This window comes from Maniola jurtina, chromosome 22 (assembly GCF_905333055.1).
Source record: "Maniola jurtina chromosome 22, ilManJurt1.1, whole genome shotgun sequence".
Lineage (NCBI taxonomy): Eukaryota > Metazoa > Arthropoda > Insecta > Lepidoptera > Nymphalidae > Maniola > Maniola jurtina.
In genome coordinates this window covers 10,732,050-10,746,992 of record NC_060050.1, presented here as the reverse complement: position 1 = coordinate 10,746,992, position 14,943 = coordinate 10,732,050, and the positions used below count along the sequence as shown (strand labels likewise).

General features: G+C 37.7%; 1 protein-coding gene across 13 annotated transcripts in view; it reads left to right on the top strand.

Moving 5' to 3' along the window:
- LOC123877028 (glutamate-gated chloride channel) overlaps window positions 1-5,097 on the top strand; it is a 33,747-nt gene extending 28,650 nt beyond the window's left edge. For 7 of the 13 annotated variants that reach the window (XM_045923522.1, XM_045923524.1, XM_045923526.1 and 4 more), the window contains 3 exons: window positions 2,303-2,455; window positions 3,139-3,413; window positions 4,172-4,364. In XM_045923522.1, the coding sequence (XP_045779478.1) occupies window positions 2,303-2,455; window positions 3,139-3,413; window positions 4,172-4,360 (617 nt within the window). In that variant the 3' untranslated portion in view covers window positions 4,361-4,364. Of the gene's footprint in view, window positions 1-2,302; window positions 2,456-3,138; window positions 3,414-4,171; window positions 4,365-4,930 lie in introns of those variants that run through there. The other 6 variants (XM_045923528.1, XM_045923530.1, XM_045923532.1 and 3 more) reach the window with 3 other exon arrangements.
- Window positions 5,098-14,943: the final 9,846 nt, after the last annotated feature.

Here is a 14,943-nt window from a genome sequence, read left to right as displayed (position 1 = left end):
ATCTTGTTGTTTTTCAGATTTCTTTATTCTTGCGCGGACGAAGTCGTAGGCACCATCTAGTATTTTATACGGTTTTACTCTCCTGTAAAGAAGACTTTTTTGACCTACGCACTGTTAGAACTTCTCTGACGCTATGTAATTCTTCATTACCTTTACAGTCAGCCGCTATAAATTGCCAGTTGAGATAACATCAAAGGCACTGTGCGGACTACAGCTGTAGTGAGGCGCAAAGCATTGTTTTGATATCGTTCCAATTCCACGCATACAGCGCACTACACTCCTGTGTGCACGGAGAGATGGATTTGTAGTGCATCAGTCAGCAGCTGTCATATCTCTAAGAGGGGTTTATTCGTAGCGTGCTCCAGACAAACGTAGTTTTTTAAATAATAAAAAAATTGGTTGTCTGTAAAGTCGGTTTACTGACGATAGTTGAACGTGACAACAAAGGCCGATTGTGCTTCTTTGTCGCTCGTTCCGCGCTCTCGCTTGCACTTCAAGCCATACATGGAACGCCTCAGAGCGAGGTAACGCCGCATGAGTCATGTTTTTTCGTGCGTGCAGCCGGCTCTATCGAATTATAAGACGTTGTCACGTCAAAAATAGCGAGCAAACGAGCAGGCGGGTCACCAGATGTTAAGTGATTACCGCCGTCTATATGAACATTTGCAGATTTGCAACCAGAGGTACCGCCGATGCGTTGCCGGCCTTTTAGGAATTTATTATTCCGCCCCTTGGATAACGCCACGTTGTTATCTAGTGGGAACACCGTCGATGGAAGTTAATTCCTCTCATGATGGAAATTGATGAGAGTTTGGCTCTCATTTGAGAACTAACCAATCAAACTCAGTGAATTTTGTTGAAATTTTATGATAGTGTTTTTACCTACACTTCAAGGAAACTTCTAAATAATTTTTAAATAAGTATATGTTAAAATTTGCGGAACCGGCAGGATTCGAACTTGCGTCTTCCGGGTTCGCGCCCGACGTTCTGACCGCTAAGCCACGGTTGCGCTTACTGCCAGTGACGAATTTTGTATGTTCATTCAGTACTGAAGCGACTGTTAATGCCATCTAGTAGCGACGCTTTGCAGCTATCGAAACTACTTCCAAAGGCCCATAATACAATGCAGCTCTTTGAACGAGAAATGACGTATTGCTTTCTTACTATATTTCTAACTACGTTTGTATGGAGCGAGCGACGGAGAGTCCCCTGTTAATGTAGAGCAAGGCATCATCCGTCATGTCCCTGTGTAAAACGTCATCGCGTGCTCATTCATCACTGCAGTGTATTTCATGACAATATTGTTTCATATTTCATGTCAAGCTATTGTTTTCGTTGTTTTGTTTTTAATGCACTGAATTCATATAAAATGTAGGTACTGCCTATAGATAACGATGCATTCATAAATTATGATTTTATCGATCTTTTAATTAGTACCTACCTACACAATCATAGATTTATTGTATCAAACTTCCTTTATAAGTATTTAATTAGTGATTTAGGGACATGATTATTTAAGATATCATCATCCGCGTGGATATTTAGACTTTTGAAAATCTCGTGGAAACACTTTGATTTCTGGGGTAACAGGTTTAGTATAGGTCTTTCAATGCTTCGCTTTCTGGTGTAAGGTTGCCGCGTTCGGTCCAGTTTCAGCTTCGCGAACCGTTGAGATATTTCGGTTACTCTACATGTTCTGCAAATCTCCTTGTTTCTGGTTTGATCGCGTAGAGAAACTCGTCTACAAGCATAGCTTTCTCCATCGTTCTATGATTACCCCTGGAGCCTGAGCTTTCTTAATAGGCCCATAGTTAGCGACACCACAATGTGTGTAATTATCACCACTATTAAGTAACGTAAATTATTATCACCATTATATCGTACAAATTTAACAATTTCAAACATGAAAAGGAGTACAATTGTACCTACTTTGAATAAATGATTTTGACTTTAACTTTGTCTTGAATGCGTATGCCCACACTGGTAACACAAGCACTATACAAAAACCTTACTGCCCTCGTAACTCTATTTGCAGTAATCGTTACTTTACTTTTTTACAAAAATGGACTCCCAGGGAGCTTTCCGACGCGACAAAAAATAATTTTCAAGAAAATTTTCATTGGAAGTATGTTTTTTGCTAAGGACTTTGGCAGTAGGTACTTGCTTGAAAATTTTAGCTGTGCTAAGGAAAAGTGCAGTTTCTCCGAACCGTTATTTTTCAAGTGCTGCGTTTTCAATATGAAGGGCAGCTTTAGGCTTCAGGCACAGCAACGCATAGGACTACAGAACCCATTTGTTTCAGGTGAATACAGTTGCCTGAAAGTGGACCTGCTGTTCAAGAGAGAGTTCAGTTACTACCTCATCCAGATCTACATCCCTTGCTGCATGCTGGTGATCGTGTCCTGGGTGTCCTTCTGGCTGGACCAGGGCGCTGTGCCAGCTAGGGTATCGCTGGGTAAGATTTCACCATCTGTTTTGTAAATAAAAATAGCGAGCAAATCAGCAGGCGGGTCACGCCTGGTGTTAAGTGATTACCGCCGCCCATGAAGATTTGCAGCATCAGAGTAACCGCCGTATTTTGGTTTCTAGAACACAATTTATTTCATACGACAGTACAATGAAATCAGTTAAAAAATTATTTGAAAAGATATTATAATTTTTAATTTTTGGTTTAAAATGGAAATCAATCAAGCAATGTGAGAACAAGAAAATCGTTCACCTATGTTGTTTGTTAGATCTTTTTTATACAGTTTCTTTCCGTGGACTTTTATTTACAAATCTTTAAACAGCATACAAAATTCTGAATCTTATTGAAATTTTATCATAGGAAAATATACTTCCAAGACAATCCTTAATCTATACCTAGACCTATATTTGGTCACATGGGACATTTTAATTTTAGTATATGTTAACTTATAAGTATAATATTATTATGTAGATATTCATTCAATTAGTTTTAAGATATATTGTATTGTAATGTGATGTAGTGATCAAATAAAAAAAGTTTTCTTTCTTTCTTTCTTTCTTAATCTATATTATGATTTGCAACCTCCCCCAAAAAATAAATATTCAAATTTTAAATCCCTTGCAAATTCTCCAACGCATCAAGTTTGAATGACATTTGATTTTTATTCTCAGGAGTAACTACACTTCTCACAATGGCGACACAATCATCAGGCATCAACGCCTCGTTACCCCCCGTCTCATACACCAAGGCTATTGACGTATGGACGGGGGTCTGCCTCACTTTCGTCTTCGGGGCATTGCTGGAGTTCGCCCTCGTGAACTACGCCTCTCGCTCTGACATGCACAGAGAGAACATGAAGAAGTCGAGACGGGAGATGGAGGCCGCCGCAAGCATGGACGCAGCGTCAGACTTGCTAGATACAGATAGCAACACCACTTTCGCAATGGTGAGCTCGGATTTGATTAAGTCTTTAGCAAGACGTAGTCTTTGATTTAGAATTTCAATAGTTGCATTTCGTAGCTAGCGTATTATATACGTTGTTTTCTTTATTTACGAGTTTAAATTCTTGGTCCTTACATCTCTTAACTAAACTAAAGTCATTTCTTCGTTTTGATGATTTTAATGACTTGATTATTTAGCATGATTAGTTGCAAAGTGTGATCTTTATTATCTACTTAGTCATTCACTTTATTGAATTCGATTAGTTTTGGTATCAGAAGTCATACATTTGGTATGTTAGAATTTAGCTAATCCAATTTTACATTTCAATTTTTGATTCATAAAAACTTGGTACATCTTGGCATACGATTTTAATACACAATCATAGACGTAGTCGAAAGAGCAGATTTACATGATAATTATATATTTGAAACATTTTTCAAGGATGAAGACATTCAGGTTTATACAATTCAAATAATGCTAACAGGTACAAAAGATAGGTTACTTGATTGATTTTGAAACTAATAGTCTTTAAAGGCATATTGCAGGCTTTATATAAATAAGAACAAAAACAATAGGTATGAAATCGTTATTTTTTGATTAATTTCTAAAGATTCCCGAAACTAGGTTTTGCATTTGAAAAACTTTTTAAAATTCTGTTTCAAATTTAGGAACTATTATGTTAGGGAGAAAAGGCAACTAGCTTTTAAAAAAATGTCCAAAATGTACCATGTTCGTCCTCCCTGACTGGTCTGCAACTGACAGAAGCCACTCATGCGCGGCGGCGTGGTGGACTCCAAGATGCGGCAGTGCGAGATCCACATGAGCCCCCCGCGCAAGAACTGCTGCCGGCTGTGGATGTCCAAGTTCCCCACGCGCTCCAAGCGGATAGACGTCATCTCGCGCATCACCTTCCCGCTCGTCTTCGCGCTCTTCAACCTCGCTTACTGGTAAACCTTCAAAAATGTACCATGTTCGTCCTCCCTGACTGGTCTGCAACTGACAGAAGCCACTCATGCGCGGCGGCGTGGTGGACTCCAAGATGCGGCAGTGCGAGATCCACATGAGCCCCCCGCGCAAGAACTGCTGCCGGCTGTGGATGTCCAAGTTCCCCACGCGCTCCAAGCGGATAGACGTCATCTCGCGCATCACCTTCCCGCTCGTCTTCGCGCTCTTCAACCTCGCTTACTGGTAAACCTTCAAAAATGTACCATGTTCGTCCTCCCTGACTGGTCTGCAACTGACAGAAGCCACTCATGCGCGGCGGCGTGGTGGACTCCAAGATGCGGCAGTGCGAGATCCACATGAGCCCCCCGCGCAAGAACTGCTGCCGGCTGTGGATGTCCAAGTTCCCCACGCGCTCCAAGCGGATAGACGTCATCTCGCGCATCACCTTCCCGCTCGTCTTCGCGCTCTTCAACCTCGCTTACTGGTAAACCTTCAAAAATGTACCATGTTCGTCCTCCCTGACTGGTCTGCAACTGACAGAAGCCACTCATGCGCGGCGGCGTGGTGGACTCCAAGGTGCGGCAGTGCGAGATCCACATGAGCCCCCCGCGCAAGAACTGCTGCCGGCTGTGGATGTCCAAGTTCCCCACGCGCTCCAAGCGGATAGACGTCATCTCGCGCATCACCTTCCCGCTCGTCTTCGCGCTCTTCAACCTCGCTTACTGGTAAACCTTCAAAAATGTACCATGTTCGTCCTCCTTGACTGGTCTGCAACTGACAGAAGCCACTCATGCGCGGCGGCGTGGTGGACTCCAAGATGCGGCAGTGCGAGATCCACATGAGCCCCCCGCGCAAGAACTGCTGCCGGCTGTGGATGTCCAAGTTCCCCACGCGCTCCAAGCGGATAGACGTCATCTCGCGCATCACCTTCCCGCTCGTCTTCGCGCTCTTCAACCTCGCTTACTGGTAAACCTTCAAAAATGTACCATGTTCGTCCTCCTTGACTGGTCTGCAACTGACAGAAGCCACTCATGCGCGGCGGCGTGGTGGACTCCAAGATGCGGCAGTGCGAGATCCACATGAGCCCCCCGCGCAAGAACTGCTGCCGGCTGTGGATGTCCAAGTTCCCCACGCGCTCCAAGCGGATAGACGTCATCTCGCGCATCACCTTCCCGCTCGTCTTCGCGCTCTTCAACCTCGCTTACTGGTAAACCTTCAAAAATGTACCATGTTCGTCCTCCCTGACTGGTCTGCAACTGACAGAAGCCACTCATGCGCGGCGGCGTGGTGGACTCCAAGATGCGGCAGTGCGAGATCCACATGAGCCCCCCGCGCAAGAACTGCTGCCGGCTGTGGATGTCCAAGTTCCCCACGCGCTCCAAGCGGATAGACGTCATCTCGCGCATCACCTTCCCGCTCGTCTTCGCGCTCTTCAACCTCGCTTACTGGTAAACCTTCAAAAATGTCTTTTTACGGTTCCGTACCTCAAAAGGAAAAACGGAACCCTTATAGGATCACTATTGTCTGTCTGTCTGTCCGTCGTGTCTGTCAAGATACTTATAGGGTACTTCCCGTTGACCTAGAATCATGAAATTTGGTAGCTAGGTCTTAGCACAAGTACAGGAATAAATTTGAAAACCGCGAATTTGTGGTTACCTACATCATTAAAAAAAAAAAATTGTTTCAATTTTCAAAATAAGTTAATATACCAAGTGGGGTATCATATGAAAGGGCTTTACCTGTACATTCTAAAACAGATTTTTATTTATTTTTATGTATAATAATTTTTGATTTATCGTTCAAAATGTTGGAAAATATACCCGAGTACGGAACCCTCAGTGACTTTGCCTAACTTAAATTTCAATTAAAGCGAGACAGATTTATGCCAGCTATATAACGCGGTCCCGTTTTAACAGTGTCTTAAGTCTAAACTAAGTTAAAGTGCGCTCTATAAATCTCAGTGTAAGACATTACGTATCGGTTTTAGGTCGACTTACCTATTCCGCGATGAGGACGAGGAGAAGTGATTCTCCTTGTCCACCGAACGCGGCGCGGATGTGGCGCGCCTCGTCACCGCCGTGCTCGCGCCCTACGCGCTGTTCGCGCTCGTCTACCTGCTGTGGCTGCGCCCCACGGCCGAGCCGCAGGTCGGCCTCGCGCGCCGCCACCGCCGCGACACCGGCGCGCCGCGCTGCCGGCGGCTCTGACGCAACAACACCCACTCACACATCTAGTGCTCAAAACCTCCTCGACCTCTTCCAGCTTCCACAACTACCGCCACTCCTCTCTTTACAAACCAAGCAAGCGCACCCAGCAAGCAAGTATCTCCTAGGCAAGCGCGCTTCAACCTGGACCTCATCTCGAAATCTCCTAGCTTCCATTACTACTGCCACGCTCTACCAGCTCAATTTACTCGTACATACTTAGCATACAAACCTTAGAATACTTGGACTTTTCGAAATCTTCTAGCTTCCACTTCCACCGCTGAGACACCGCTTGCCACAACACCAAAACTGCTTTCTCTGGCCTATAACTTACTGGTTTCTTTTTTCTGGTACTACATTCATCTGGATCACTTCAGCTAGCCGAGCTGTTAACTCTTTTTTACAGTACTTTCACCAGAGTCCAACTACTATTACGCTTACAATAAATATATTCAGAGTTATATTTCTCATCATTCGATTCTGTTGGCTGAACAAATTCCATTTTTGGTTCATACAAATTTCACATCTATGCACACATTTGACAATAATTCCTCTCTTATACTCTTATAATAAATGGAAATATTTGTGTAATCATCTTTTTCATCTTCATTCTTTATATTGCTCGTGTTCTTTAAAATAATTCCATTTGTTTTCTTTTATCTACATTAGTATCAATAATTTAAACTAATGAGTTGTGGCTTCACTTTTTTACCATTTACTAATACTTTACCTTCTAAATCTATCACTATATCTGAATCTATTTAATTTTCGGCTGCTTTACTAATATCGCAACTTGTCCAGAATTAAGTGTTCTATTAGGTCTAATATTCAATCCATTATCATCATTAGTTCCCATAGCTTATAGAAATGTGCTTCCTAACTTCCCTATCTAAAATGCTTGTAACTTGATCCTAGATTTTGCGCAGACTGATTATGATACACCAAAGACGAAAATCATATCCTTATGCGTAAAGAGTACTAGCAAGATATGTGAGCGACGCGGCTGAGATAGAATAAAAATGTTTACCTACCCTCATATTCACAAAAATTTAAAAGGTTCTGCAAAGCTGTAAAAGTTTTATGGAGATAATATGTTTTGTCTCACTCTTGCTTGTTAAAAAAGACAAGGACAAAACACATTTGAATATAGCAGTAGACTTGAAGGTTTTAACTTTAATCAAAGAAATCTGTATCGCTGCAAATCTGGGTGCAATGTAGAGGTAAGTAAGTATATAAAACTTTTAGATTTTTATGAAATGGATGGGTCAGATTTTTTTTTTGTTTTAAAAAAATCATTGTACAAAGAGCACAAAAATTATAATTTGAAAATTTTTAGACAATTTTTACTGAGCGATCATCGGGCAGTTTATCAGGTTACTAGATAGAAAGTACAATATGGATACGTATTATAAATGTTTAAATTGCACGAAAAATAATAAACACTATTCGCATACTATACAGATAGACAAGTATTCGAGGCTAACCATACGATTTATTACGATGCGAGACGTAAAGGTGCGTTGCGCTGCGACAAAGTGTAGTTATTACCTAAAACACAATCATATCAATCTATCTTATATATTATAATGTAAACAGGGGTTTTTATAAAATACATGCAAAAACATTTTTAAACATTTTTTTGGCCTGTCTAAATATTAACAAGTCTATAGAGAACGGAGAATAAGGCTGCGTCGTCACGAGCGGAAAAACCGCAACTCTTTTGTCTGGTTATGTCATGCGTAAAGACTTAAAATTAAAAACACTGACTTTATGACATACGAATATTTTATTATATTTTATTTTATTTATTAGAATAGGTACTAGAAATTTTGCTACTATTTTTTAAACATTCCTGTTATATACCACGTTAATACCTAATTGTTAAGTTTCATTTCACCACAGTAAAATATCACAGTAAACCGGAATAATTAATTTAAATAGGGAAAACACATAATTCGCAGCTATACGCATCGTTTCGCGTCGGCTTAGTTTATAATTATTATATGTATAGAATACGAAAGACTACGTAATATCAGTCGGCCATATTGTAGATAAAAGTGACAGTTACTACATAGTTCGAGGTATCACGCTAAAATAATCCTAATGCCTTTTAAAATAGGGATCAAGGCGTGACCAGGCTATGTCTGTACTCTGTAGTAGATACAAATAATATGAATGGATCCATATAAATATATTTAACCTTCGGAAATATACGTGAACTTTATTAATGCTTATTACGACAATAGTTGCATTACTGACTCCAAACTATTACAAATTAACTATTGAAATTAATACTTTAAAAAAAAAAAGATAGAAAAAGAAGAAAAGAAAGAAGGATTTTTTAAAATCAACTACTACGATCCGATCTGAATCCGAGAAAATAATACTCATACTTATAGCAAAATATAAAAATTGGATACACCTATATAATACTTATACAAAAACAAAATATACCCAATGTCACTCGGGATGATAAAATAAGGAAAATAAGGCATTTACAATTTTTGATTGCATAAAAAATCTCATAAACATACACTCATGTACGATGAAAATATTACACTCCTTTTTTTGAAAGGGGTACAATTATACACATCAGATTGTAATTCCTAAAGTCCACGTATATTTTCGATTGGTGTACACAATATAGCTATTCAACTATTTAAATAATTACCACAGTAATATTATGTGACCTCGATCTATCTCCTAGAAAGTAGTTCAATACTCACAACTTTTACTGCATAGAGTCCTAAGTCGTCATTCACAAAATAACAGTATTTAGCCGTAGATTATTATAAGAAAATCATCAAATAAAAGGAATTTATTAAAAAAAAACAGACCGTTTATATGTAGTTTTTAGGATGTGAATGCGTTGAAGCGGTATTTTTTCAACGTACAATCCAGAAGTTGTCTTTATTTCTTATATTTTTCCAATTGAAAATTCTACTTTTACCAATTTTCATAATCTTTTACCTCTTTCTTTATTCATTTTGCAAATTTTCCTTATTAAAAATAGAGAGAAAAAAAAGTGATTTAAAGTTAAAAGATAAGAAAATTTAAAAAAGGAGATAAGAATTGATATTTATTAAAATATAAAATGAAAAATATCGGTTAAATGTCTATATATTTAATTTGGTAAATATGGGGAAAATGAAGAGATCTTATATTATGTAATCAATGCAAATTCGAATGACGGTAGATAGGAAATAATGGAAACAATACAGCCGCCGAAAGATACAAGAGAGAGTAAACTGGCATCATAAAGTCAAAGATATCTTAGTGAAAACGGCTCAAAGGTTGTACGTTGAAAAATATACTGACAAATGTGAAAATGTAGGTGATCAAAGTGTAAATAACAACCTACTCTACACCTGTGTCGCTCATTGTAAAGTAAACTATATCTACTACTGTAATATTTAATGTTACTGTAAGATTTGACTACGTTCATTTCTCTCACAACACACTATTTCTCACACTGTAAATATTAAAAGTATTTAAAACAGCCTTTGCACACGACGACATTGTTACGCGACCAAATGCGTCAGACGCAACTGGAACGACCTACAAACGGGATATTCAGTGTGTAACCAGGACGCTAGCAAAAACGAATTCAGATAGTACTGATGATTACTGATAAGATATAAATAAAAACGCGAAAAAAATTATTCTGTATTTTTTTTTAATTCACAATATATTGCGAATAAAACATCTGACTGACGCTAAAGGTAAACGAACGTTGCGTAAGTAGGCCACTCGAAGTCAATGCAGCATCGTAGGTGGGGCATTGAATCCAATTTTGCACGCTAAACATTGCGAGTTTGAAAACTAAATCACTAAACCTACGAAATAACGCTAAGTTTTTGCTAGTTTTCTGGTTGCAGCCTGTATCTCATTTGCATTTCGTTAATTGTATGACGCGCAAAAATGTCATCATCTGCGAAGGCTGCTTATCGCAGCATGATTGTTTTAAATTGGTATGACGGATGAATCCTAAAATGAAGAAGAAATAATGAAATACGAAAAAATCCATTGTTCTTCCTCTTCATTAATTAATTAAAAGAATCTTACAACAAAGGAGATGATCTCAATATTGATACCTAGTACCAATCAAATGCCTACCGAAATACCGATCGACTCTTGAAATATAAAAGAAGCAAAATCAATTAAAATTATTGATTAATATTAATTTAATCAACAACCTATGCTTGATTGGCCTTTACTCGGTATCTTTTCTTTCGATTGGTGTGGATTCTCACAAGAAGTTAAAGATAACGCCTATCTAGATAAACTTGCGAAGTAAAACAAGTAAAAGTATATGTTACGTCCTTAATTTCATTTAAATGGTTGAAACCGTTTCCGAGAAAACAACTGAAGTAAATTAATGATACATTAAAGTAGATTCACAGAAGAAAATGAGCCTATTTAAACCATATCCTCAAAAGTAAAATTATGAACTAATGAAAACGAACATAAACTTAGAATAAGATCCTAAAGATGTAAGTACCTATATAAAATCCGTAAACATAGCCACTGTACATGAAAAATATTATTTATATCAAACGAAAATAGTGGCCAACACACTAACTCAGATATAAAACTAAATAATATTAAAATAATATGAAGAGAGAAAAATAAAATATTTTAATTGAAAAACTTAATATTAAGTTGAATTACGCTATAAACAAAGAGTCAATCTACAGCAATATTGTTACATTAGAAATAATTAACAATACGAGTATTTGAACTATGAAACTAAAAGTGTATTTTACACAAAATACAATGCGGCAAAAAGATCTTTCTTTGTATATAAGCAATGCATTAACTAAAGGAGACAAAAAGGATAACAAGATATTTTAAGTGCTACAAGTTAATAAAATATTAGATAATGTCAAAGCAAGCATTCCACCTTAGCATACCAAAATATCGTCACATTCAATCAGGGGAGGTTGTGGTCAACTACAGAATATATCCTAAAATAAGAAGAAAGAAATGACACACCTACGTTAAAAGTACCTACTCAACTTCAAAAAAAAAGTAAGTGATTAAAATAAAAGAAAAGAAAGAAAAAAAAAGATAGAAGAAGAATTTAATTACCGGAGGACTTACACCATTTATTGATGGAATGTGCTCGGAACGAGGCGGAGAAGTGGGAGATATTCACTAGATTTCCCATTCTTCGCCAGATCGGCGGCTGTAACAGTGCCCTATCCCAACCTCTGTCGGATGAGGCCTGTTACGGCTATACAAAAAGGCCTTACGGAAATAGATGTTTTCATAAAATCTGATGTCCTACGGAGTGACATATTCCTAAAAGGAAAAAACTCCTCAAATAAAGAATTAAAAAAAAAGAATTTAATCAATCTCCGTATTGGGGCGGAGCAGAATACAATCCCCAATCCCACGTCGGGAGACAAGGGTGTCGTAAGAGGCGACTGAACCCGACCGGTGGTAGGGCCGAGGGGCCCGCCTGGCGGCGACCACCCTCCTGCTGAAATCTGTCGATCGGTTCGTAACGTTCGGCTGAAGGCTAGGAGAGCCAGCCAAGGAGTGGATTCCATGCGGGATGTATCGTAACTGGCGTTCTTCAGCTACCTTTACACGGTCCTCATGTAGATACTCTTGTATCTTGCTGATGGTTTCGGAAGGCTTTTCAGATTGCTCCGTTATTTTGAAGCGATGTTTTTTGTTAATCAATTTAATTAACGTCTTAGTTTCTTAACTTTGTTTCTCAGCACATCACTGACTTATTACTAAGTACATATTTTTCATATCTTTTGTTTTAATTTTTTTACTATTATTTTTTAAATGTTTTTCTTTTCATATTATTTTATTTTCCTTTTTAAACTTTGTTTCTTCAGTTATAATTTTTTACAAGTCTCGGCTGAAATAGGAATTATCAACTTCGTTTGAAAGGCTCCATAAGGAAGTTTGGTTCGCTTAAGAAGTACTGAAGCACCGTGTGAGTGTAGTTGATAGCAACGTCTGCGGCCATAAAGTATTTGGATGGTTGCCTTTAATTTATTACTTCATTTGGTAGCAAAGAAGGTATTATTTAGAGTAAGCTAGGATAAGTTAAGTGTTGATGTGTAATGCTCTTTATAAACTTTATTTATAAAGAGCATTACACATCAACAGACATTGATAACATCGGTATAATATATATCCCGGCTATACTCTTGTGGCTAGTCGACGTAAGCCCGGCTAGTTCTGCACCCATCCGGGGCGCAGCTGTGCGATGCGTAGCTGAGTCCCTCTGAAAAAGACCCCATGAGTATAACCGGGACCTCTATATTTATAATATAAATTACTCACAACTGTTTAAACACTAAATTATGTAGGTTAGGTTAGGTTAGGTTAAGGTCCTTAATCACTTGTTGGTTTGGCTTCAAAATTGTTAATAATTTTGCAGCCATGCCAGTTGTTGAAAATTGACTAAGTCGATAACGGACGAAGCGTTGAGCTTTCCATTTTTATTAAGATTTTGTTGGTATTAATTTTGTTGTTCAGACGAACTTCATTTTCAACGTCATCTCCACATTTTTATGGACAAACGCACAAAATATTTTTAAGTTACAAACTTTATTGCTAGAAAAATGTATTGTTTTAGGCTATCAAATCTTGTATTCTATGAGTTCTGTACATTGAATAATAGGTGTTCTGAACGTTTGGTTTTGGGAACGGGTATTGCTTGTACTTATGGTTCAAAACCGCAGGCATCTGCCGACCTCGGGTGTTTGCAAGAAGATTGCCGTCTCAGAAACAATACATTTTCTCATAAATAATTTGAAGCTTTGTTAGTTTGAGTTGAACCCAGAGTTAAACTAGCAGCAGATGATCTCCGCTGCTTTTTATTTATAAATAGTTGCTGTAAGCGCTTTAAGTTTTTTTTCTTTGTGAAGATTTTATACGCGATGTTCTATTCAAATCTTTAGATTCTGAGTCTCTCAGATCTGTTGATAAGATGAACCTTGCATTAAAGTCGTCACCTTTTGAGGAAGGAGATCACATGCCTAGTTTAATTTGGTACTTATTTTAGATTCATATTTCGTTTGCTTTGTCAAACCATCGAATCTACAGATATATCGATCATTTTCGTTATTTTTGAAAATCGGCTCAATCTTCTAAGGTTTATTGACTCAAGCAAATTTCAACCCTCGGTGCTTTAAGGATTTTTATTAGAAGGTTTTTTAAATTGCTTATTCCAAAAAAATAATAATTACATTTTAATTATTATTGAGCGATGTAAGGAAACTGTTTTAGGTATCCGCTACCTATAAAATAATATTATGATACTAAATTTATCTAAATATTTAGATAAAACATGAGTTAAGAAAATATTGCACTTCGTTTAGGTAGACCATGAATTCGACCATGGTGACGAATCCGATGTTTTAAAATTTTATTTTTACCTAATATGAAATGAAATGAATTTATTTACTTCTCGTAGGACTGTGTGACAGAATGTGCCACTTGAGATAATAGGTACCTATGTAAAGACTCAACCAACGGTTCGGAAAACCAATTCCACTGAGAAGAGCCGGCAAGAAACTTAGGGCCATGCCCCATTTTTCAAATCTAATAACTGATATAAACCTTCAATGTAAAGACTTTTATTTGAATAGAAGTGAGTATAATGAAAGAGTTTACTATAAAAGCAGATGAAAGATAAGCCTTTTTAAACTATCGAAAGTGATAATCTCTGACATCTGAAACTCATACGTGTTAGTCGGAATAATATGGGCGACTATACTCAATCCACGGAGAGAAGTTAGTATAAGTAGGGCTCTCTCTGTTACGTAGTCCCATACAAATGACAAGGACAAAAATTTGTGTGCGTTAACCATTTTGAGTCACCATCCAATCACAAACGATACTATGTCTTCGAATTAAATTTCGAATGTGTTTGAAAACATTTTCGAATTGAATTTCGAACGTTTTTTGAAAACAATTTCGAATTGAATTTCAAACGTTTTTTGAAAACATTTTTGTAATTGGTTAGCTTAGCGCTCACTGAGTTGTTTGTTTTTGTAATTTGCATGGGATTACAGAACAGACAGAGCTTTATACCAACTTCTCTCAGTGGATAAGGTATAGTCAGGCGTACTCTGACTAATCACGTGAGTGTAGACGTCAGAGATTTATATTTGCAAAGATAAATGTTTGATTATTGTGATCAACAATAAAACAATCATGCTGTGATGAAAACAGCTATATTATTAATTTTAAGTAAGTAACTATATAAATTATTTCAATGTAATATAATATCACTATCGCTGTGTTCGGTTAAAATAAAATATTATAAAAATTCGAATTAAGAAATTGCTATCCAATTTTGGTAGGCATTTTTATTTTTTCCGTTAGGTACGATTTTTGCTCATTTCTCTCTTT